The following is a 26,497-nucleotide window of genomic DNA, read 5'->3' as shown; positions in this document are numbered from 1 at the left end:
ACATGAATGCCCAAATAGTACTATAGCTTCATGTGCAGTGATGGATACTATACCACCTCACCGTGCATTGGAGCTTGTTACATTGAAGTTCCCTAACGGGACATTTGCTTCACTTAAAGTCTCCAGCCATTTCAGACCTAGAACCTAATTTTTTTTTTGCAGGGCTTCTGTATCTTTTTGTATTCTTTTTGTTAAATGTCAGTTCACAGTTAAGCTTAAACACATAACAATCAGACAAAAATCACCAAAAAGGTTGTTATACAGAGTCAATCAACCTCCCCTGCTTCTAAGTTATATTTTAACCCAATACATAAATATAACAATATCTTACTAACAAGATAGTACCCCCCCTCTGTGTGTGTTTGTGTGTGTGTGTGTGTGTGTGTGTGTGTGTGTGTATATATATATATATATATATATATATATATATATATATATATATATATAGGAAAAAGCCTTCTTTTCTTCCCCCTTCCCTTTTATCTGCTTCTTTCTTTTAAAGGAATTCCTTCCTTTTAAAATAAACGTATACAATAAGGTTTGTATAGGTGGCGGTGTCATTGGTTTAACCTGCCTTAGCATAGGGCATGACTTTTGTATTCTCCATACTCACCATTGAAGACCATGGATTCTACACAATATTGAATCCATTTCTCCATCTAACAGACGTGTTTCTCTTGTGCACCAGAGGGCGCCCTCTTTCTCCAGAGGGAATAAAGCATCATTCATTCATTTGAGGTGGTTTTTATTTTACCAATAACATTAGAAATACAAATCTATCCTTACACATAGTTACTGTCTATTTCAGTCACGGAGCTGGATTGTTTCTTCTTGTAGGCAGAGAGACTATCCCTTGCCACACAAGGGGGAGGGCAGAAAGCTCCACCCCTCCCCTCATCTGTATTCACAGATTGAACAGGGCCCCCAAATGTACATCTATGCATAGAGTACCATCCATGTGATTTGAAACCTTGCTTTTGCAGGGCTTCTGATGTATGGAGAGGGGAGAGGTCCCAGTGTGTGGCTGTATGTGTGTGGGGCATGGGTTGGCCAGGGCTTGTTTTGTGGCTTTCTGTTTGTTTCCCTTTGGACTAGAGAGAGATAGTAAGTGGAGTGAGCCTAAGGGCTGAGGTGAATCACACCTGGTGAAAGGGGCCACATTCCAGTTGAGCCTGTTTGCCTCATTTTGAGGGCTACTCTCTGTATGGGGTAGCAGGCCAGGGAGCTTAGTGACCAGAGGTTAGCCAGCAGGAGTTAGCAAACAGGTGTCAATGGAGTCTTGCATGTTTTGGCAGGAAAGTGGGAGGGGAGCCTGAAAGTAGTCCCTCTTGATCACAACCGTAAGAAAAGATGACTCTACACTATTTAATGGAATCCAAATCAGATTGTGAAGAGTTTCAGAAGGATCTCTTCAAACTGAGGGAATGGGCAACAAAATGGCAAATGTGATTCAGTGTAAGCAAGTGTAAAGTGAAGCATATTGGGGTAAAACTTCACATATACACTGATGGGGTCTGAGCTGACCAGGAGAGAGTAGGGGTGTGTCCGAACCGGTCTGGAAGCCATTGTAAAGGCCTCCGGACTTTCCAGACCGGTTCGGATCTGGCTGGTCCGGGTCCGGGTGGGGGGGTTCCTTTAAGGGCGGGGAGGGTTTACTTACCCCCCCCCGCCACTTGCCCCCGTCCAGCGCGCGTATTTAATGTAATAATTGGGGCAGCAGGATACTTCCCTGCTGCCCCTTGTCCCTCTGCAATGCCGCCAGCTTTGACTCACAGTTTTGAAAATAAATTACTGCTGCCCAGTGCCAATAATGAAGTTGAAGAAGAAGCCGGCCTCCACTTCGGCGCCTCTCCGCCCGGCGGCTCCCCGAGGAGCCGCCGCCGCCTCCCAGCAGCCACTGAGAGAGGCTCTGCCATGGAGGATGTGCCGCGGCAACCCTCACTTCCGGCTACCATGCGACTTCCCCCGCATACAGAGTGGCTGCATTCTGCCACTCTGTATGCGGGGGAAGTCGCATGGAAGCCGGAAGTGATGCAACCCTCACTTCCAGCTTCCATGCGACTTCCCCCGCATACAGAGTGGCAGAATGCAGCCACTCTGTATGTGGGGGAAAGTCGCATGGTAGCCAGAAGTGAGGGTTGCCGCGGCACGTCCTCCATGGCAGAGCCGCTCTCAGTGGCTGCCGCCGCCGGGCGGAGAGGCGCCGAAGTGGAGGCCGGCTTCTTCTTCAACTTCATTATTGGCACTGGGCAGCAGTAATTTATTTTCAAAACTGTGAGTCAAAGCTGGCGGCATTGCAGAGGGACAAGGGGCAGCAGGGAAGTATCCTGCTGCCCCAATTATTACATTAAATACGCGCGCTGGACGGGGGCAAGTGGCGGGGGGGTAAGTAAACCCTCCCCGCCCTTAAAGGAACCCACCCCACAGTGCCGGACCACAGCTCTGCGGTTCCGTGCACACCCCTAGGAGAGAGGTCTTGTGGTCATAGTGGACAGCTTGTTGAAAGTGTGGACTCAGCATGTGGCAGCTGTTTTTTTAAAAAAAGGCAAATTCCATGTTCAGAATCATTAGGAAGGGGGTTGAAAATAAAACTGCTAATATCAAAATGCCCTTATACTAATCTATGGTTCGGCCACATTTGGAGTACTGTGTACAGTTCTGTTCACCATATCTCAAAAAGGATGTTGTCGAACTGAGAAAGGTACGGAAGTGGGCAACCAAGATGGTAAGGGTCCTAGAGCACCTTCCTTATGGGGCAAGGCTACAACAACTGGACCTTTTAAGCTTAGAAAAAAGACTACTAAGGGGAGACATTATAGAGGTCTATAAAATTATGTATGGTGTGGAGAGAGCAGATAGAGATTTTCCTCCCTCTTTCACAACACTCTTTTACAACAAGGGGTAATCCCATGAAAATGATGTTCAAGCAATTTAGGCCAACAAAAGGAAGTACTTTTTCCACAGTTCACAATTAATCTATGGATTTATTCAAAAGCTGTATAGCAGACTGCACAGAAGTTAGGTGAAAGTTTCCATGTCAACATTTAATTCTTCCTGACTGAATTAGTGAATTGTCTAGGCAACATATTTTGGGTCCAGAGACTTGATTGTTTGGTGTGTGTGTGTTTTCTGTTTTGCTTCAATCTCACTCTGACTTTGTAGAATACTTTCCTGTCTTTCTCATTTACATTCAAACCAGCTTTGCTGTGCCCATTTTAATAGATCACCTAAGTCTGAACAAGAGTGCCTTGCCCAAAATATCTTGGAAAGTATATGATTGAGATGGACCAGGTTTCTCATGTTAAAATCCAGCAAAGTCTGTAGTCTGCTGTCTGTTGGGCCACAGTGGCTGCATTTTGATTTATTATTTGTTCTCTTCTGGTTGTTTAAACTTTATACCATATCAAATCTGCTAACAGTGTGGATTCTCTCTGTAATTGCAGGAGGTGGCACAAACAACGATTAAAAAGTGGAGAGGAACAATGGAGGGCAGGTGAAGATTCTGATGACAGCGATGTGGAATTTGAGGGTTTTAGAGTGCCAGGTTTTCTCTTCAAGAAGCTATTCAAGTATGTATCTAATATGAAATGTTCATTTGCATGAATTGTTTAATAATATCTCTGTTTCAACTGCAAATGTAAGGCTTGAAAAGGTTGTAAGGTTGAAATGTAAGGTTGAAAGTCTGCCATGATATTCTGCCCAGAAGAATTCTCTTTCTCTGTGTATGCTGTTTGTTTGTTGTCCGGCTGGGTAGGGGATTTGACCAAGTCTACATGTCCATGATCAGTGTGTAAAGAAAAGGGACCATTTCACTCAATTCAAATCCAGATCGTTGCAGTTTTATCAAGTGTAGCTGAGAAACATGTAGCTGAGAAACGACCTGATTACAATACTTGGTTGGTGTTTTGAATTGTGTCTTGTGCATTCTCAGAACTCCCTGTTTGGTTGGCAGGTGCCTCATCAATTGCTGTATGGACTTGTAGAGTGTTATAGTGCTGAAACTATCATTCTAAAAATAGATCTATGATCTGGGCAGTCCAAAGAGAATTCAACCAAGACATGCAAATAAAAATGAGTCTTGGCAAGATAAGCTTCTCTAATGAAGAGTATCCCCATGCAAGCATAAGTCAGCTGGCAAAACTTCCTGAGTGGTTAAAAAGATCAATTGAGCTGAATGAATTGTCAGACTTGAGACTTGAAAGCTGAGATCTCCACAGCAGGAAAGAGGGCCTGTAGTTAGTAGGTACTGGGGAGTCTGTTCTGATCATGTTGGAGTACAAAGGTGGCAGCTATGGATCCTAAGATGGATAAACTGAATCCCAAAGGAGTTTGTTTCTGCCTTAATTTTCTCTGCAATTCCTTGAAATCCTGCGTTTTTGTATAAAGGTAAAGTGTGCCGTCGAGTCGATTTCGACTCCTGGTGCCCACAGGGCCCTGTGGTTTTCTTTGGTAGAATACAGGAGGGGTTTACCATTGCCTCCTCCCTTGCAGTATGAGATGATGCCTTTCAGCATCTTCCTATATCGCTGCTGCCTGATATAGTAGCAGCAGGGATTCAGACTGGCAACATTCTGCTTGTTAGTCAAGCATTTACCCGCTGCGCCACTTAAGGTGTAGGGTTTATTAATTTAGGTAGAATGTGGTCCAGAGACACTTTTTTGAAGCACAGAAACCTCAGTTTTCATTTTTAAAAGAGCTTGTTTCTCTTGCTGGTGTAGGAGGTCATTCATCATGGGTTATCCTGCCCACTTGCACCAGAAGGCAGGAAATAAGTCACTGAAAAAGACCCTAACAAGCCCACAAGAGGCGGTCCTTTCCAGTCCTTGGCTCCAGTTGGTCATATAGCTCTTAGCTCTCTATCTTTTGGTACCTATTAGGCCTTTGGATTAGCTTTGTGTACTCTTTCCTTGATGTTGTCTTTCTCTAATTTCTTTATCTCTACTCTGCTGTTTGGTGTTACTGTTTAGATAAAGGGAGGGGGGGATAATTTCTTTATCTCTACTCTGCTGTTTGGTGTTACTGTTTAGATGGGGCGGGGAGGAGATTTGTTTTTTGTTAGTTTCACTTTCTTTCTTCCTGTCCTCTCCTGGAGAGGAGAGCTGGTCTTGTGGTAGCAAGCATGACTCGTCCCCTTAGCTAAGCAGGGTCTGCCCTGGTTGCATGTGAATGGGAGACTGCATGTGTGAGTACTGTGATCTTCCCCTTAGGGGATGGAGCCACTCTGGGGGGAGCAGGGGGTTCCAAGTTCCCTCCCTGGCTTCTCCAAGATAGGGCTGAGAGAGAGACTCCTGCCTGCAACCTTGGAGAAGCTGCTGCCAGTCTGTGTAGATAATACTGAGCTAGAAGGACCAATGGTCTGACTCAGTATATGGCAGCTTTCTGTGTTCCTGTGATCTTTATTCTCCCTACTGGAATTCTCTTTCTCTGTGACCATGGCGGGGGAGCAAAAGATTCCAATGGTGCTGGCATTTCAGGCACAACACACTACAACTCAACTGTTGAAAGTGTTCCCACCACTTTTGCAGGAAGCCTCCTCGATAGGGGACTCTGTAGGGAGTTCCATGCACCTTTGGGTCTCGGCTTCTCCCATTGTCGTCAGCCACCAGGCAGCCAGAGGGGAAGCCCGGTTCACTGAGAACGGGGCAAAAGGCACACAGATCCCCAACTGGCCAATGAAAGAAGCAGAGCTTCTGTTATGTTATTTGCAAATCTCGAACGTATTCATGTGATGCTATCTTGTCTGGTTGATGACCAAAATAAAGTGATTCTGAAGAAGCGGAGCTGCTCTTCGCCGAGAGGGAAGAAGCACACTCGTCAGCTGTTGGGGAGCAAGAGCGCATCAACACGCGGCCAGACACCATTGCTCCCTTCTTCCCCATCACCCTCGGTCCTCTCTGCATTGGGGCGGCACCTTTCTCCAGGCCAGCGTACAGTCTCCGCCTTGCCAGCGCAGCAGACCCCCTCCAGGGAGAATGAGCTACATGCGCTGCTCCTGGCATCTGCTTGGAGCAGAGTGGTGAAACTATTGAGGAGACAAAGGATGCCATTAGCGGCTGTGCAGAGAACAGTGGAGGGGAATAGGCCCAGAGAGAGAAGACTGCCATTGAATTGGTGAGCGCTACCCTGCCTGTGTGTGTGTGGGGGGGGGTACAGGGAGGCTTTGCCTATTAGCTGCAATACGCAGCTGGAACAGTGCGAAGAGGTGCCCCAGGGAACTTCGGGAAAGTGGGGCACACACGGGGCGGGGTGTGGCTTGACAAAAATTTTGACTGGTAGGAATGGATGCCAATGACGACAAAAAAAGCCACAGACATTCCTCTTGTCTCAGCTTTCACGTCAGATGCCACACTAGACAGTATCCGGTATTCATCTAAGGCTATCGCATCTAACGTCACCACTCGACACAATATTTGGCTACTCCATTGGCGGGTGGACAATACGTCCAAGGCAAATTTGACTGCTTTACCCTACAATGGAGTAAAGCTCTTTGGGGATGAAGCACTGAGGGATGTACTGGTGGAAACCAGGGATACGTGTAAAGCCCTTCCCTCTTCCCACACCTGGGAGGCCCCCTTCCTCCCAGGTGTGCCAATATGCTGAAAGGCGGCATATTGGCACGCCTCGGAGGCCTCCGCCACAGATCACCAGGTGCTTTTGATTGTAAGAGAGGGTTACAGGATAGAACTCTCAAGAACACCCAGAGAGAAGTTTTTGTTGACCCCAAGGACGAAAAAGCACAGAGGTATATTGTTCGCCATTCAACCTATTAGACATAGAGATGATAGAGTTGGTACCCATGTCACAAAGTGGAAAATAGGTTTACTCAATAATTTTCATGGTCCCTAAGGACAGCTCTCTCAGAGCTGTGCTAAACCTGAAATCAGTCAACAAGTTTGTGATAAAGAGATGTTTTTGCATGGAGACGCTAAGGTCCATTGTAGAGGCTCTACAGGAGGGTGATTTCTTGGTTTCCACAGACTTGAAGGAAGCGTACCTATCAAGCACAGATTGTCTGCACTTTTGTTACGGGGGGGGGGGCACTTTCAATACATCCATTAGCTGCATCCCATTAGCTTATGAGTGGCATAGTTTGACTCCCCTGGCGGGGATTACGGCTCACTCCACAAGATCTGCGTCTACCTCTGCTGCATTCTCCTCATCAGCATCGCTTGTTGAGGATGTTTCCAGGGCTGTACGTGGAAGTCCTCATCTACATTCTCACGTCATTATAAATTAGAAGTGCACACCTCCTCTAGGGTGGCGTTTGGTAGATGGGTGTTACAAAAGGTCCTCTCAGGGCAGTAGGTTCTGGTCTGGGCTTGTTCCCTGTGGTATGACCCACGATGAGTGATATCCTACACCAGCAAGAGAAAGGAACATTGGTACTCACCGTGAAGTTTTCTTCTTTCTGATGTTACAGAGGTCACTCGTGCCCACCTGGGATTTTTTTGGCCCAGATCTACCACCTGGATGGGACTGGTGCGAGGGGTACATGTATCTTTCTCCTGTTTCTCTGCCTTCATATCCTGCATTGTTTTCATGTTGTTAGTTGACAATTTTTGTTGTTGTTTGGGACTACTCTCTCTGATTATGTGTGGACTCAGGCTTTTCCCCTTGTGTGCTTGTTGGGGTATTTTTCAGTGATTATTTCCTACCTTCTGGAGGAAGTGGGCGGGATAACCCACGATGAGTGACATCTGTAACACCAGCAAGAAGAAACCTTCATGTTGGGTACCAATGTTTCTTTCTGCCTCTCATGATTTACTGAGATAAGTTTGTAAAGTGCTGAAGGACTGGAAACAGAAGTAGAAAGCTGTGCAAATCCATTTTTTCCAGCTTTCAGTTCTGTCTATATCAAAAGTAAATATAATGGGTCCAAGAGTGACAGGTTAATGTCTATTATATTCTGGAAAATGATGCAGCTGATAGACATTGTAGATCATATGATGCAGAGAGGCATAAGAAACTATGGTGAGGCACCAGGGTTTATATATGTGACTTGGTTAGGCCTTCAATTTCATTTTTATTAGAGTATTTATCCCATTCATAGTTATCATAGCATTTCAGAGTTGGAAAGCACCTTGGAGGTCCTCTAGTCAAATTTCCTGCTCAGTGCAGAAAAATCATTTCCAGGCTTTTCTCTGCGTCCATTAGGACTAGAAATTTGTTCTTTTGTTAAAATGAAGCCTCTAAACCACATGATTTCCCTTCAGCTACCAAATTCAGAAGGTGAAACTGTAAAATGATATCTAACAGTTCCTAAACTGGTGATATCCTTTGTTTCCCCCAGCTTTTCCATTCTAGTGAGACTAGCAGAATGTTGCATCCCTGTTTGTTGGAAACCACTTTCTGTCTTCCATCATAAACTTAGTTACTGCTTTTGTACTCCTAGTCTGCTTTAATCCTTTTTTGCTATGCTCATCCCTCCAAATTTGGTTAGTTTGGTATAGTATTATGGCTAGTATTTCAAATATACACATGCTGGAGCATGTGTTTAGGGGCCTGCTGTGTTTCTCAATCACAGTGGGGGCTGTTCAAATAAATGTCCCATAAACATGTTTAGGGGTCATTTGAATGAACAGCCCCCACAAACACCACAAATGGTGCTCATTGTGGGGGCTCAGAATCTGAGGGATGAGTTGGATTTCCCTGTGCTGGAGGGGGTTACACTCCCCCAGAAGGAGCAGGTGCGCAGCTTGGGAGTACTCCTGGACCCAGGCCTCACCCTGGTATCTCAGGCGGAGGCCATGGCCAGGAGTGCTTTCTGTCAGCTTCGGCTGATTCGACAGCTGCATCCATTCCTCGGAGAGGATTACCTCAAAACAGTAGTGCATCAGCTGGTAACCTCCCGGCTTGACTACTGCAATGCGCTCTACGTGGGGCTGCCTTTGTACGTAGTCCGGAAACTTCAGTTAGTTCAGAATGCGGCAGCCAGACTGGTCTCTGGGGCAACCCGGAGAGACCATATTATGCCTGTTTTGAAACAGCTACACTGGCTGCTGATATGTTTCTGGGCAAAATACAATGTGCTGGTTATTACCTTTTAAAGCCCTGAACAGCTTAGGTCCGAGTTATCTGAGAGAGCACTTTCTTTTACATGATCCCCACCGCACGTTAAGGTCATCTGAGGAGATCCGTCTCCAGTTGCCACCAGTTCGTCTGGTGGCGACGCAGAGGCGAGCCTTCTCTGTAGCTGCTCCTGGGCTATGGAATGCACTCCCGGCAGAAATTCGTAATCTGAGATCATTGCTGTCCTTCAAGAGAGCCCTTAAAACGTACTTATTTGGCCTGGCCTTCCAGAGTTTTAAATGATTAATTGTTTTAAACTGTTTTAAATTGTTGCCCTGATTTTCAGGGCTTTTAGCTGTTTTATTGGTTTTATTGTATTTTAATAGTTTGATTTTAATTGTTAATTTGATTTTAATTGTTTTTATCATGTTGTGAACTGCCCTGAGCCTTATCGGAAGGGCGGTATATAAATCAGATAGATAGATCAGATAGATCAGATAGATAGATTAAGGGACACAACTGGAGGGCATTGGGATGTCCATGGAGGAAATCCTGATGGGTGCTCTCACAGTACATCCCCTTATTTTTCCTGTGTGCTGCTGGCTCAGTTTGAGTGCTTTGGCAGAAAGGTGAAATATAAATGAAGTAAACAACATAACTAAGGCTAAAATTGCTAAAACACCCACTACTTCTTTTGGAGAATCTGTTTATCTCTTGTCCTTTCAATAGCACACATTTGGTGCCTCCACTCTGTAATGCTCCATCACATATTAACAAACCTCTTATATGCTAACACTTTTGTATTTGTTGGTATAGAAAAAGTAGGGGGTTGCTCTACCACCATTTTAAAAAAAATGCAATAAAATACCCTCTAATTATCATGTCTTGGTTTAATTAGAAATACTTTAACATTGCATGAAGAATGGACTTATCACATCTAATGTCTAAGGGCATAAAAAATGCATGAGACTGTAAATACGGCCCTCATGTAAAACACACATGCAGCATGTTACGGTAACAAGCTTTAGAACCTTGTGAATGACTAATTCATGAGACCTTTCTGTTATGATCTCTTTGCCATCTTATTTGCCTCCTTATTTGTAGGTACCAGCAGACAGGTGTTAGGTGGCTCTGGGAATTGCACTGCCAGCAGGCTGGAGGAATTCTGGGAGACGAGATGGGATTGGGCAAGACCATCCAGATAATTGCTTTCTTGGCAGGTCTGAGCTACAGCAAGATCAGGACTCGTGGTTCAAATTACAGGCAAGTGCTCTTCTGCAGACTGTCAGTCTGTGGAACTCAATTAATATTTCATTGGATGTATTGCTGTGGAGGAGGACCTTGTGAATTATTAACGACATTTCAATTACAATATTCCTTTAATTCTTTTAGTGGGGGACATCAAAGGAAAAATTTTACGAGACAGTGGAGCTGGAGGGCAGGAAAAATTAAACATGTAACACTCTTAATGAATTCCAGGCATTGATGCTTCATTTTGCAGATGAGCCTCACCAGATATTTTGGGTCAATACTGTGTCTAAGGTTAGCTAGCACAAATGGATTGCTTACAAACTCAATTATGTTAATATCAATAGTTTACATAATATGGGCTTTTCAATTAGATGCAATACCTTTAGGTCAATTTATTACATTTTACATTAAAGTATTTGCTCTGGTAAGGTACCAGGTGACTAGAAGTCACAGGGCTCTTTGTGATTATGAATGTGAAATTCAAGAGTGGGCAAGAAACTTCTTTGCAAAATCCCTTCTCAAGTCAGCACAAACAAGTTGTTCATGAATGGGGATTCTCCTTTTCTTTTAACACACTCCTTATTCTTCCACCTCCTCCCACCTAGTCCTGGAACCTCAAGTAGCAATGTATTAATTGCTATCAGCCCAGCAGTTGCAGCAACCATAAAAATGTCTTAACTCCTGGGAGACCTACTGGGTGTCCACAGATCCACTTGCCAGGGGAAAGTACCCCAAGCCTTTGGATGTAAGCCTTCCTGCAGCCTCCAACCAGCTATTTGAGTTTCAGTTTAGAGAAGGGGAAGATTGTGATAGCTCTTTTATGTGTCCAGTGAATATTCACCTGTTATGTTCAAATATAAATTGTTGTAAAAGTACAAAGTTCACTCAGTAGAATGTTTGTAAAATCTGCATTATAACACTGAGAGTGCACTATACTTTATGAACAATTTAAGCCTTGAATAAAGAACAGTGACTTGCATCCTGATGAATATCACACTCATAGAACTATGTTCTAGTTATGCAAGGGAAGATAGGTGATTTTCATCGCTGCCCCTAATCCCCTCAAAAATATGCCCCTGAAGATCCCCCCAGCCCTCATGGATGTTTTTGGGAAAGAATTCAAACTGCAGAGGGCAAAAGATTTCCCCACATACTCCTTTCATTTGTGCAGCATTAGTCAGGATATGAGCCACTGAGTATGCCTAGGATATTCAGCATAATTTTAAACTGCATTTACTTCAAAATACGGTTGAAATCCCTAACTGGAACTTGGCTCCTTGTCTATTTCCAGAGCCACTTGATTTTATCTTTTAATGTATCAAATGGATTGAGATTTGGGAACCTAAAGAATGGCTCTTCTCATGTGACCCTGCCAGGTTATTAAGATCCTCCTTTGTGTCTGTGCTCCAAGTCTGCACCCCACCCCCTCACCATAAGAAGTAAGACAGACGGTGACCAGACATAGAAACATAGAAAACTGTCTTATATAAAGTTGAACCACTAGTCCATCTAGCTCAGTACTGTCTACACAGACTGGTAGCAGCAATCCCAGGTGTCGGGTAGAATCTTTCCCTGTCCTACCCAAAGATGCCCATGATGAAGTCTGGCACCTTTTGCGTGCAAAGCAGGTGATCTCCTGTAGTTTGCTACAGCCCCACTTTTCTCAGTTGAATAGGCCTTTTCGGCTATGGAATTTTCTCACCGGGGAGTGCTACCTGGCCTCTTTTGGGGGAGTATGTCTTTTCTCCTCCATAATGAGCATGTAGACAGGTTGATGCCAGATAGTTCAATAGCACATACAGGAACATCAGAAATGCCATACTAGCTTGAGAAAAATGCAAATTGAGGACACTTTTAGACGTGTCCCCTCAGGACACATGTAGGAGCTGTAGCCCTTTTTTGATTAGCAGCTCACTCAGCCTGGTGTTAAAAGATGATGAATCCTTTCAGAAGCCCATCCTTTCTCAGATATGTTCCATGCTTTAGTGTCCAAAATGGCAGCTCTGTAGATTTGAGAACATTCTAACTTTATAATAACTGCTTCTGATAACTTGTTGCTTATGAATTGAAACTCTTTCTGTAATGGGACAAATTGGAAAATATCTGGGCTTGAAGTGATTTGCGTACCTTCTTCTTGCCTTCTCATTCTCATTCTTCTTCTCATTGGCTGGTTTGAGACTTAGACTAGACAAGCATCCCTGATATTGGGGGTAAAAGTGTGATTTTCTCTCTCTCTCTCAGTAGCAAATCACCCTCCATATTTGCAGCTACTACTAATATATAAGTGATAGAGTCATTAAGCCACTGCTGTTATATCCTGTGATCCATAATGAAAAATTATGCTGCATTGGACTATAGCCCAGATCCCTTATTAATACAATATTATGGTGGAATTTCTCCAATACAAGAGTGCCTGATATATTAACCTGAGAACTAAATCACTTATAAATGAAAGTGTCCGCAGGAACACACTGTCCCTTCCCGCTAAAAGCCAGCTGATGCCCAATACAAAGAGCCAATTATATTGCTTCCCTTTCCTTGATTCTTCAGATGGTGACCAACACTCAGGTTCATTTTCTCTCATTTTGAATCCTTCATAAGAAAGCCTCTATTATCTCTGTTCAAGTTCATATGGATTCAAGATGCCAAAGTTTGTTTATTGTGTATGTATGTTGTATGTTCTCTCTCTCTCTCTCTCTCAAAATACGTGCGAAGTTAGGGTTAGTTAAAGCCAACTTTTAATAATCGGTTACAACTCTTACTATGGTTAGAGAAATGAGGTATCAAATTAAAGCACTGAACATGTAGATGTGCAGAAAAATAATGGGTTTGCCAATCCATGCTAAAATTAAAAAAAAAATTCAACAAGTGTGTGTGTGGGGGCGGGGGGGGGGTGATTGCTGTGACCTCAGAACATTGATATAAGACCACCTTACCCATTAGCTTCACTGCTTAAGTGTTTGTTTTTATTGAAGCCGAATCCAAACAAGGTTAAAATAATTATGGTTGCTTAGACCATGAGTCTTGAGACCATGGTTAGGAGCAGTTACTGTATTTACCCAAATTGAAGAAGATTCTGAATTTGACGATCCTCTTAAAAAGTAGAGGATAAATACAGGTTACACCTGCCTTTATTCAAAAGGAATAGGACTCTGAATTTAAAACGACCTCCCGATTTCTAATATTATAAAACTTGGATAAAACCTCTTTTCAGATTCAGGTAAATACAGTATTACTGGAACTTTAAAGGCCCATGCACCCAAGATATGTCAGGATCTTTGCTTTATTTGAAACTTCAGGTTGCAGGAGTAGCTTAGGAGTCAATTTTTTATCAGTTTCATTAGCGAGAAAGTGGCAACCTTTTCTTTCATCTTGGATTGATTTCCACTCTTCACAGTTCCTCTTTGCAGCTTTTGGAATGAGAGGGGGTTGAATAGAAGCCTTTCCATCACATAGCTCATGTAAAAATTGTAAAACAATAATAAAACCATAAAATTCCAAACAAACTTGGCAGTGAAACTTAGCAGCAGCAGGACTCTTCAGCACCCTCAGGAACTGTTCAGCACCCTTCAGAGACCACCTGGAGCACATAGGTTTTAGCCAGGCTCCAGAGACCAAACATCAAATGTTTCTGTGAATGTACATCCCTGTTAAATGTTGAACAGAATACAATAGCAGTGTCATTCACTTCAGAATTAAATAACAATCTACCATACATTTTGATTGTGCTTTGATAAAACACTTGTCCCACCTCCAAGTGGTCAGTTATCCTGATGGCTTATATAATGCTTGTTTATTTATGGTACTGTCATCTTACATTCTGTTACAGGTTCAAAGGGCTGGGTCCGACAGTGATTGTGTGTCCAACCACTGTGATGCATCAGTGGGTAAGAGAGTTCCATACTTGGTGGCCTCCATTTAGAGTTGCAGTTCTGCATGAGACAGGCTCTTATACCAACAACAAGGTAACTGCTCATTCAGCCTTCTGTAAAACAAAGTATTCAAGCTTTCACCTATGCACTTCACTGAATCTCACTATAGGAACCATTTCTTCTTATTTCAAATATTTCTTCAAATACTTTGTTAACCAATATTTAGCATTATTTTACACGTATCCAGTATTTTAGGTTTGCTCTCTTTCTTGATAGAGTGACTGTCCTTTGACCTAGACATTGACCTAGACATGGCTAGTTCTATCTGTAGAGCACCTTAGAATTCTCTGCTTGTTTCATGCCATGTATCATTGAGCTAGCCAGTCACAGCACTGAAATGAAGGCTGGTAAATCTTCACTGCCTGAAGATATCTGCTCATGATTCAAAAGTAATGTGGCTTATACTTTTATAGTGTATTGTTCCCAATGTGCACATCTTACTGCTTGGCATGTAACCTTTCAAGGTTATTATGATGGGTCTTAAGACACTGCTAAGCTCTATATCAGACATGTAGAATTCAGATGTAGTAATAAGTATCTACCTGTGCATAGAAAGAGGTATGCATGCACACACATGCACTCTAAAATGCAATGTGCCCTTCAGGCATCCCCAATTCCACCTGCTATGGCAAGTGCCTCTGTGGAGGACACCCAGTAGCTTTCCACAGGCCCTTTCCACAGGTGGTTTGGTAGACTCCCCCATTATATCTAACATTCTCCAGACTGCAATGCTAAAGAGATCAGTTCCTGACTGTCCCTGCATATGTTTGTTGACTTGAGGAAGAGGCAGGTTATCCACCTACCAGTATTCTGGAGGTGGAGAATTTCCTCCAAATTCCCAGTAGAATTTTTTCTCCCCACTGTTGTGAGAGCCCCCTCCCAGTTCTCTTCTTGTCCTTTTCAGGAGAGCAAGATTTCTTGTTTCTCTGAAGGTTTTTGCCACAGAACTGCTTTTGTGTGCGTGCGCCCTAATGGCTTATCTTCCTTTTTCTCATTTAATGATATGGTGGCTTTTGGGGAAAGCTCCCATTTCCAGATGGGAGGGGAAAGCATCAAACAGAATAAACTTCTGTTTCAGGGAAATGAGGAGGCAGTGCTGGAGTGACAATCTTTTTTGAGAGGAAGGGAGAGAGAGGCGGGCCCAGACCTGGTGTCAGTGGTGGGCCCTCCGGGGTGCTGGAGCCCAGTTGCTCTCTCAGTGGCTATTTCTATACAAGCTGTACAGCCACGTTCCATGGCATGTCCTCCTTTTAGGCCAAATGAAAAATTGGACTTGCCATTAGTGGTTCATATTGGAGGATATCCTTCCTTGCCCATTTTGGTTGGCCAGCTACTATGGACAAAACTGTAGGGTCCATGCTCTGGGCCCTTGTTCTGTGATGGTAATTCACAACAGAAAGAAAGGCTATTCACGCAACAGAAAGGCTATTCACGCAACCGGCAGACCAGCAGGGAAGAAGGCTGTGCCAAACTTACCTTCCCCCCCAGATGATCCTTTCACGTTGGTGGGATGTATAAATTGTGCTCCCACACGATCCGCGCTGCTTGGAGCAGTGCAGATCTCCGGAGGCCAGGACAATGCATCTCAGCCTCCAGATATCTCACAATGCACCACGAGATGAGCATGGTGCATTGGGGAAATCCCCCATTAGTCGGCCGCTCTAGGTGCCTGATTCTGGGCATGCTCGGGCTGCAAGCAGTCTTACACGACCTTGGTGCTAGTAGGGTTAGGCAGGCAGGCAGCACTGGGATCCTCATGGACGAGCATCCTAACCCAGGCTAGGCTCGGCTGCCCCTGTCTGGGTTAGGCTGCTCTTGTGAATAGCCTTATAGTGTTGGAGGTAGGATCATCTTCCTCGGCCCATGCAATCATCCCTTTTCCAGTCCAGGTCTAAATTAGTGCACTTCGAGTATCTCCAAAGTGCTAAGTGTTTTTCCTCTTGTGGGAAAGGACCAGTTCCTGTCTTCTCTGAGACTTTTCAGGTGTCTATATATAGTTCTGGTTCTCAACTTTTCTCTAGTTTTGAGCATCAGAGAACTGGCAGCTTGGGCATAGCATATTGGCACAGAATTTAGTCTTTAGAAAGCTAGCTTATTATTATGGTTTACTTCAAACATTGCTTTCCCCCTTCTATGGATAATACATCCATCAGCTCCCTAGTGCACATACATCATGTCATGAAACAGACATGTGACTGGTCATCACACATGACAATCTACAGAATGTTTGCATGTTTCATTGATGTTGCACCTTCTGCATCTTGGCTTCACAGTCCTGGACTAATCCTTTTATTGAATGTAGAGGTCTGACCTGTGCTAGATTTTGCCTTTCAGTTTTTTTAAAGCCCAGAAAATTCCTTTTAATTTCTGTTTTGTTTGCACCAAAAGAAATTTTAGAAGAAAGGAACAAATTTATTAATTAAATTAAACATTATTATGTTTATTATCCTTATTGTCCTTATTATGTTTGCATGAATTCTGTGTAACCATGTGAATAGTTTCTGAAGTTTACTTATCACCTGCAAGGAACTTCTCTTGCTCAGGGAATACTGAAATAAGTAGAAGTTGTGAGCACAAAGACTCTTCCACAAAATTTCCATTGGTGTATTTTGCTTGATTTTATGTAAGATAATGTGATTTCTTCAGTTTGTTTTTGCATCTTTTTGATTTGAGCTACATTGACTATAATGCATTTTTTCTGTTAGTGATCTCTTATGAGTTTGGTTTTGTCCCCCATGCTGTTTAACATCTACATGAAACTGCTGGAAGAGGTCATTCAGGGACTTGGACTGAGTTGTCAGCAGTATGTAGATGACATTCAGCTCTCTCTCTTCTTATCACCCAATCCTTGGGAGGCAGTGGATGTCCTGAATTAGGCTAAAGGCAGTGATGGACTGAATGTGGGCTAGTAAAGTGAGAATTGAATCCAGACAAGATGGAGGTGCTGTTGGTCAGTAGGAGAGCCAGTTGGGATGAGGCGATTTGACTGATTCGGGATGGGGTTGAAAGAGCAAGTGCACAGTTTGGAGATATTGCTGGGCTAGGCTCTGCTTTCAGATGCTCAGGTGGAGGCTATGCGTGCCTTTGCATCACTTCAGCTAGTTTGCCAGTCCTTTCATGAGAAGGCAGATCTGGCCATAGTTACCCACGTTGTAGTCATGCCACAGCTAGATTACTGAAATGCGCTTTATGTGGGGCTGCCCTTGAAGAACTTTCAGGAACTGCCCTTGAAGAACATTCAGGAGAGCCAGTGTGGTGTAGTGGTTAGAGTGCTGGACTAGGACCGGGAAGACCCAAGTTCAAGTCCCCATTCAGCCATGATACTTGCTGGGTGACTGGGCCAGTCACTTCTCTCTCTCAGCCTAACCTACTTCACAGGGTTGTTGTGAGGAGAAACTTAAGTATGTAGTACTGGGCGCCTTGGAGGAAAAAGCAGGATATAAATGTAAGCAATAAATAAACAAACAAACTGCAGTTAGTGCAAAATGTGGCAGCTAGGATTTTATCAGGCGCTGTCCACTGGGACCATATTACACCCATTCTGAAAGAGCTACATTGGCTGCCAATTTGTTTCTGGGTCCAATTCAAGGTGCCTTTAAAGTCCTTAACGGTTTGGGCCCCAGATATCTGAAGGACCGCCTGCCCTCAAAGGTTTCTGCTCACTTGACAAGGTCATCAGAGAGGGCTCTGCTCCTTGTTCGTGGGGCCTTCTCAGTTATTGCCCCCAGGCTTTGAAATGTTCTCCCAGTGGGCATCTGTGCCTCAGTCTCCATTACAGCTTTTAAAAAGAAAGCAAAATCATGGCTTTTTACCCAGGCTTTTATATGAGTAGTTTTCTTTCTTGCTGCTGTTGTTTCATGGTTTTATTGTGTATATGGTTTTTTAACTTTTTAAATAGATTTGCATTTTTTCTTATATTTTAATGTAATGTTTGTATTGTTTTAGCTTTTTAATTGTTTTTTTTACATTTATTGTAATTAATTTGAGATTATTTTAATGAAAGGCATTCTATAAATCGAACATTAAAATAAATAAATAAATCACACCACATGTAAAAGGAACAATTGTTGACCTATTAATCATCATCTATTATTAGAAGTAAAAATATTCCAAATTTGAATGCACTTAAATAATACTGGGTAGTACCTGGGGGAAAATGCTCAGGGTTCCACAGGGTCGTGCAACCCCCTTTCCTTTGCAGAAGTTAAGAGATATATGACAAACCTTTTGTTAGTTTAATCTGAACACGGAAGTGGTCAGTGATGAATGTGTAGTGTTACAATTGTGGTTGCCTTTCTATGTTTTCCTTCATTGTCAGCACAAATCCTTGTTTAATACAGATTTGGCTTGAAGGAAATTTTAATTAATTACAGGTTCAGTAAATCCTGACTAGGACTCTGCTGTGCTGTGTCTACAGTGAATGGCCTTCATGTGCCTGTGTTTTTACTTCTGTTCTCTCTGCTGTCTGACAATGTGATTTATGGCTGTTGTTTTCTACCACTACACTGTTTGCCCTCTAGGAGGGATTGGTCTCCTGAGCCTCCATAATAACAGCAGCACTTTCACAAAACATCTTTTAATGACAACATTTTAGCAGCCTTCTGTAAGTCAGGCTAATTGCAGACATACCCTATTAATTGCAGAATCTAGGAGAGGTTACATATTTTACAAGCTTTTAATTTGAAATCGCCTGAGATTATTTGTCTTAAGTGTTTGGGTAGCGATGCCTATATTATTCTGCAGTAGACCATTGCTAGGAAATAAATACATAGCAAATGTATGTTGAGAAAATGTGTGCACTACTGTCCTAGAATTTTTTCATTCAGGTGTTGTCTTTAAAAATATTAGATTTTTCCAGGAGGGTAAGAGAGTTCATGGTTTTTACAGCAACTTTTAAAAATACTCAGTAGCAGAACCCGTATTGATTTTAACCAGCCAGATAGAATCTGTGTTGTTTACTAAACTAGTAATTGGATGCCCTCCTTTGGCAACAAAATTCTTTCAAATAAATGTTTGACACTGGAGAAACTTTACGGAATTCAGAGGTACAAAACCCTCCAGTCCAGAATTTTGTGAGAATTTGTTTTAAATATATATAATTTGTGCAAGCCTGCTCTTATTTTTCTTCAATAATATATCTACTTTATTTCTGGAGTGTTGAAATTAATGGGAAATTATTTTATTCCTTTTAGAAATAGCACTAAATAGCCTGTTGCCTTGGGGCAGTCAGCATTGTTTAGAGGAAGCACAAGTCAGTCAGACAAAGGAAGCAGGAGATATAGCTGGAACTTGTGCATCTCAATATGTATGCTGTAAATGTGCATTTCTCTGTGGGGCTAACCCACCAAAAACATAATTTTTTTTTTAAATTTTGCCTGTGGATGATGTACAAAAATTAAAGCATGTTGCAGGTTTCTCCCTTTTTCTTCATTTGGAGAAAAGCCATGTGGTATTTAAAAAGCTAAATTTAAAAAGAGTACTTTAAAAGTTTCAGTATTAGTCAGTGGGAGTGAAAAAAGATCATGCAAAGTGGGGTGGGCGTTAACCCTCTCTTCTCTGTGCTATACAGTTAGTATAAAAATGCACTTTCGCGGCACACAAGCAGTAGGCCCTGCCACTTGCACAGCACACAAGTCACAAGTGAGTGGCTGAGCCAGAAGCTGGCAGGAGGAAGTCCTCTGGCATCCCACAATGCACTGCGCCAGCAGAGTGATGCATTGGGGGATTTCCCCATTTCCGGGTGCTCTTGCTGCCCGGCGTTGTTCCCATGACTATGGAGTGGGGTGGAAGGGCATGCTTACACCCTTCTACCCCACTATAAGCCTGGGTAAAAAACCCGGGCGACCTGGTTGCAGAATGCCAGGAACAATCGCAGCGCTTCTCACAACTGACTGTATCCACTGGTCAAGAGAATGACTTTAGTATAAAGCAAACTCTTGTAGAGCAACAGTGGAGTTCAAATCTATTGTCTTCTTCACGCACCCCACCCCCACTGTACACACGCACACACACACACACACACACACACGACTCACAGTTTAGTAAGATTCATTTTCAAAAAATGAGGACATTTTATGCTTTTAAAAGTCTTCAGTTTAAGAGAAGAGTTAAATCTTAAGGAAGAATTAAGGAAACTTCAGTTAGTGCAGAATATTTCTGCTCAGGTTTTAACCAAGGCCAGTTTTCTGGAAAATGTGACTCTTGTGTTGATCCAACTGCACTGAATCCAAGCATGACCATTTAAAATGCTGATTATTACCTTTTAAAGCCTTAATGATTCGGGACCGGGAGATTTAGAATAATCTGCCCAAACAAGAAAGTGCCCACACTCCTTAAGATTGTCCAGAAAGGGCTTTCTGTGCATTATAACAACATAAGAACAGCCTTATTGATTCAGGCCCATTTGTTGCCCTGCAACTGGTATTCAGAGGCACCCTCTGAGCCTGTAGTCATCAAAACTAGTAGCCATTGATAGATGTGTCCTCCATGAATTTGTCTAAGCCCCTTTTAAAGCCATCCAAGCTAGTGCCTATCATCACATCCCGTGGCAGAGAATTCCATAGATTGATTGATTGTTTGTTTGTTTGTTTAACTTATTTTTATACCACCCAAAATGAATGTCTCTGGGTGATTTACACACTGTTATGCACTGTGTGAAAAAGTACTTCCTTCTGTTGGTCCTAAATTTCCTGGCCTTCAATTTTGTGGGATGACCCCTGGTTCTAGTGTTGTGAGAAAGGGAGAAAAATTTCTCCTCCTTCACTCTCTCCATCATTTTTAGAGGCTTAATTCGAAGGGATATGTGAGAGCCTTCTCCTCGGTGGACCCTAAGATGTGAAATTCCCAGTTTCAGGAAATCTGTTTGGCATTCCCCACCTTTTGTAGACTGTTCAAGACCTGGCTTTTCCAGCAGACCTTTAATTAGTTATGTTGTTTTCTCTGGCTCTCTTATTATTGATTTATATTGCTGCATTTGTTTTTTATTTTATATTGTTTTGCTTCATGTTATTTGATTTATTGTGTTGTGAGCCACCATGAGCTCTCTGACTGGAAAGGTGGGATATACATCCTCTAAAAGAATAATAATTGAATAAAATATTAGTTCATTCTTGCCTCTGCCCCCAAACATGGAAAGGTTTCCTCCTCAACTTGTCTCTTAAACAGACAAGTTCAGCAGTGTCACATATTGTTCTTGCTTATAGCTTAGTCTCCATAAACTCACGGATTTCGCTTGGTTTTTCATTCCCAATTCTCTTGCTCTACAGATTGAATACTGGAGCTGATGATAGTGCAAGCTACACAGTGCCTTTCTGCTTTCCCTGTAGATTTCATAGCATTGAGCAGTGCAACTTAAGATAAACTTTGCAAGAAATCAGTTGTCAGAATATAAGGAGATACACTTGCACAGTGTAGGGCTGTTGCATAACACACCAAAATCTGCTTTGCTGAGGCCATGTGGCTGGCTCCTCTGTCATCAGTTCACTGCTGTCTCTTTCTCCCCACTCCTCTTGGGGAGCAAGATGCCCTGCAGCTACTGAGGTGGGAATAGAGTGCAGCTATCGAGCACTTTTCAAGACCAACAAGCAGAAGTGTTGGCAGAACAGTGCCAAAAGGCAGATGAGTGAACTGCCTCCTTTTATGCTCCCTCCATTCCCTCAGATTGAAAGAATTTGCTGCTGCTGCTGCTGCTGCTGCTGCTGCTGAAAAAGAGAGTACCCTATGCACAGAGCAGCTAGTGGTTGCGTGTATGATTAGAAAGTGAATGCAGAGCACATTTCCAGGACTTTAAGTCTTTTTTTTTTTATATGCCTCTGTGTGAGAGAGGCATGAACTGCTAATGAGCTAGCGTGGTGTAGTGGCTAGAGTGCCGGACTAGGACCGGGGAGACCTGAGTTCAAATCCCCATTCAGCCATGAAACTAGCTGGGTGACTCTGGGCCAGTCACTTCTCTCTCAGCCTAACCTACTTCACAGGGTTGTTGTGAAAGAGAAACTCAAGTATGTAGTACACCGCTCTGGGCTCCTTGGAGGAAGAGCGGGATATAAATGTAATAAATAAATAAATAAATAAATAATGTGGTGCAGAAGTTAAGACAAGTGGCTTCACTTACAATTTTCTTGTTTTAGGAAGATAGTGAGGGAGAGAGCATTTATGAGCGTAGGAACATACGAAGCTGCCATATACTGAGTCAGATCATAGGTCCATCTAGCTCAGTATTGTCTACACAGACTGGCAGCGGCTTCTCCAAGGTTGCAGGCAGGAATCTCTCTCAGCCCTACCTTGGAGAAGCCAGGGAGGGAACTCAAAACCTTCAGCTCTTCCCAGAGTGGCTTCATCCCCTGAGGGGAATATCTTATAGTGCCCACACTTCTAGTCTCCCTTTCATATGCAACCAGGGTGGACCCTACTTAGCTAAGGGGACAAGTCATGCTTGCTACCTCAAGGCGAGCTCTCTTCTTCAACCTCAACTTGTCTCTTAAACTGAAGTTTGTTTGATCTTAGAATTGCCTTTTCAGGTTTTGGCATTTTTCTTATGATATTGGAATTTAAATATTTTTTTTAAAAAAAGCATGCTTACCTTCTGTAACAAGATGCTGTGTGTGATGACTCCCCTGGGGGTCGTGGAGGAGGATTCCTCAGATGAAGACACAGAGCAGGGAGAGCAGGCTGAAACTCCGTTTGACTCAGCAGAGCCAGAGCTGACAGGCCTACAAGCCCCTTTGCCTCCTTCCCTCCCTCCTCCTGATGAAGCCTCCAAGGCTGCTGAAGTCAAGGTGCCTGTCCCAGATCCCCAACAGTGATGTTCAGCCAGAGTACAGGCTCAGAGGGAGGAACGCCTTACATCGGAGAGGCTAGCCAGAAGGAACGGGTGTCCCAGCTCTGGCCTGGCTGAATCTCCCTGACAAGGCCCAGGTGCAGTGATGGGTGGGGCTCTCAGCACACTTCCTGTGGTGACCAGCCCTACCATGAGCAACCTTGATCTAGAAATCTGGACCTGTTTGTTGTCTGACCCCGATTCGTGTTTACCCCTGATCCTGCGGAATTCCCGCTGTTGACTTCTGGCAATGTTTGTGACTACTCTCCATTCCTGTCTGTCCGCTCTCCCCTCCCCTCTGAAAAGAATGGTTTTCACAGCTGCTGGGCAGTCGGCCAAAGTAGGTCATTACACTATGTTAGTGCAACTGGAGCATCAGTTTTCCAAAGCAATATTGTCTTCATTTTAATCCTTTCTGTTTTAATAACTGTTTTAATCCTTTCTGTTTTAATAACTGGCTTCTTCCTCTTTGCAGGTGAAACTGATTCGGGAAATTGTAGCATGTAATGGTATTTTGATAACTTCCTATTCAAATATTCGCTTGCTGCAAGATAACATCCACAGCTATGACTGGCATTATGTGATTCTAGATGAGGGACATAAAATTCGGAACCCAAATGCTGCAGTTACACTTGCTTGCAAACAGGTATATTTTTGGAAATGAAACATTTATCATTTTTGTTTATTTTATTTAAATGAATGCTAAACTTGGTCTTAAACCAGCAGGTCATTCACTTTCCCATACTGCTCCAAATTGTGTCCCAAGACACCAAATTCCGTGGCACACTCTGAAAGTTCACATTAAAGTACAGATTTTCTTTTGTGTGTATCAGCTCCCCTGGGCTTTTGGGTGGGCCATAATGAACATATAATGAACAGGGATTTGTTTGTTTTCCCTCATATTTATCTACTTTTTGAACATTGGATCTGGTGTGTGATCCATTGAATCCATTAGAATGGGTTCTGTGCCTGCGCGAAAGCCTCTCGGTGTCGAGCTCCACAGCTCCTTTTTGATGCCTGCATCCCGCCCCACGTGGCTATTTATGGCAGGAGTTAGTGCAGGCACCCTAATTCCTTTGCAACTGCCGTGGAGATCTGTTCACTCGGTTTCTGCGGCTCCTCATTCTGGTTCCTTTGCATACTAGCGATTACCTTGCAAGTTCTATCTTCTCCCGGCTATTTGACCTTGGACTATATTCTGGCTAAAATTTTCATCTTACTGATTCTGATTGTCGACTGATTGGACTGACACCTGGCACTTACGACCTATACACCTAAGCAAAAGAAAACCTTTAAGCGTTGCGACAAGTGTAAAGCAAAATTGCCCTCAGAAGATGCCCAAAGTTTGTGCTTGCTATGTCTGGGAGAGGCGCATAACACTTCAATGTGTAAAATTTGTCAATCTTTCTCCAAACAAACCCAAAGAAATTGTGAGCTTCGATTGAGGGCTTCTATAGGAGCCAGTGTGGTGTAGTGGCTAGAGTGCCGGACTAGGACCGGGGAGACCCGAGTTCAAATCCCCATTCAGCCATGATACTAGCTGGGTGACTCAGGGCCAGTCACTTCTCTTTCAGCCTAGCCTACTTCACAGGGTTGTTGTGAGGAAGAGCGGGATATAAATGTAATAATAATAATAATAATATTTATGATGATGTTCTTGAGGCGCCTTTTTCTTCGTCAAAACAGTCTCCTCAAGTGCATGGCTTGAGGGCTCTGGATTCCAGCCCATCTAAAACCTTGTTGCCCACCAATAAAACCCCAAAGGCCTTGAAAAGGCAGGGGGACAAAATGGCGACCGCGAGTGAACCGGCCAAAAAGACACGGAAGCTTTCGACTTCGGTACCATCGCTGACATCGGCTCAAGATGTAGTTTTTGTGTCTATATCTAAGCCTACAACATCAACAACTCACCCGGCATCGACAAAATCTTTGGCATTGAAGTCGATACCGTTGACACCAAAAACTATGAACCACTAGACATCAACTTCAATGCCGATGGATACCTCGACATCGAAGCAGCTGAATGAGACCACTTCAACATCGACACCTCCATCAACATCAGAACAGCGACCTTCGACACCGAAGGCTCCAGAAATGCCAGCTTCATCGACATCAACGCACTGGATACTGGCGGCTCATAAATTGATGCCTGTACCCACCCCGTTAAGATCCCCATCGACATGAAGGGTTGAGGAACAGGCATCAACTCTGAATACTCCAGCAAGTATTACTACAGTCACCCCTCGGTTTCGAGCACCGGTGACTTTTGCTCCTGAGGAGGATGACCTTTCTGATACTGAGGGAGCACCATTGGATCAAGGCACGGCTCAATGTATCCTTTCTGTGTTACATTTCAATACGATCACTCTGTCTATGTTTAAAGGGTTTCCTCACTCAGAAGATGATGCTCCTTCCGTACCTACCAACCCTACTCCACAACTGCTAATGGCGACTCAACTTACTACCACTACAACTTGGCATACCTGTAGTTTCAGCCACAATGTTTCTCCATAGAAACAAACAGCTTTGCCTGCAGCAACCTCACCATACCTTGCTTACAATTACGATGAAAGCAGGGCTTGGAGGCCAAGCACGTTATGGGACACTGTAACCCAAGTTGCCACCTATAGCATACCGATCTGTACCTTATCTGCAGGTGATGCCCCTCCTGCTCCACCGACCAGGAAGATCCAATCCTCGACCGCCTCCACACAGACTCTGTGTCCAATGACTACAAAGCAGATGCAGACCACAGTGCAGCAATAACTACAGCTGTTCAAACGGATGAGCCTTCTCCACCTCCTCACTCTCACTTACCATCGCCAAGCAGGGGTCCTCCTCTGTGCTTTCCTTCTGCAGTGGCTTCTGAAAACAGTCACCATGGTTCTTCAGATTTCGAATCTGATACCGAGACCACGGAACCTGATCCTTCTCCGGATGTAGCCACACCTTCCCACGTCTCATCGACCAAGGAATTGAAAGTTTATCACTCGCACGTCAAACAAATGGCAGCTGCCTTAAGTCTAGATCTGACTCCTCAGGTAAAAACAATTGATGACCCAGTCTACAACTTCATGGCTAGGTCCCAGTCAGCCCAACCAGTGGCCTTGCCTCTTCTTCTGATCATCTTAAATGCTGCTCAGTGCGCGTGGCGGATTCCTCATACCACTACCCCAACTTCAAAAAGACTGGAAAACATCTACTGGGTACGGGAACAGGATAATATCTACTTGTTCAAGCATCCCGTACCTAACTCCTTGGTCATTGACTGTGCTACCACCTCGAGATTAGGGAGGCAACACACCACTCCTGCAGACAAAGAAGGCAGAAAATTGGACGTTTGGGGTAGGAAGCTATATTCCACCTCCTGCGTTTCTGTCAAGGTTGCCATTTATTCCGCCTGTATGGCGAAATACAGTTATTGCCTCTGGGGAAAAGACCTTGATACACTCCCTCCTGAAGAATTCAAAGCTTGATTCAGGAAGACTCT

General features: G+C 43.6%; 1 protein-coding gene across 5 annotated transcripts in view; it reads left to right on the top strand.

Moving 5' to 3' along the window:
• The window catches only part of ERCC6 (ERCC excision repair 6, chromatin remodeling factor), a 116,359-nt gene that overhangs the window by 38,600 nt on the left and 51,262 nt on the right, over window positions 1–26,497 (top strand). For all 5 annotated transcript variants that reach the window (XM_053309151.1, XM_053309153.1, XM_053309150.1 and 2 more), the window contains exons 6-9: window positions 3,444–3,569; window positions 10,114–10,272; window positions 14,090–14,225; window positions 23,483–23,653. In XM_053309151.1, coding sequence (XP_053165126.1) covers window positions 3,444–3,569; window positions 10,114–10,272; window positions 14,090–14,225; window positions 23,483–23,653 — 592 coding nt within the window. The remainder of the gene's footprint in view (window positions 1–3,443; window positions 3,570–10,113; window positions 10,273–14,089; window positions 14,226–23,482; window positions 23,654–26,497) is intronic.

This window comes from Hemicordylus capensis, chromosome 3 (assembly GCF_027244095.1).
Source record: "Hemicordylus capensis ecotype Gifberg chromosome 3, rHemCap1.1.pri, whole genome shotgun sequence".
Classification (NCBI taxonomy): domain Eukaryota; kingdom Metazoa; phylum Chordata; class Lepidosauria; order Squamata; family Cordylidae; genus Hemicordylus; species Hemicordylus capensis.
Note: the sequence above shows the minus strand (reverse complement) of the source record. Positions and strands in the feature narration are given on the sequence as shown.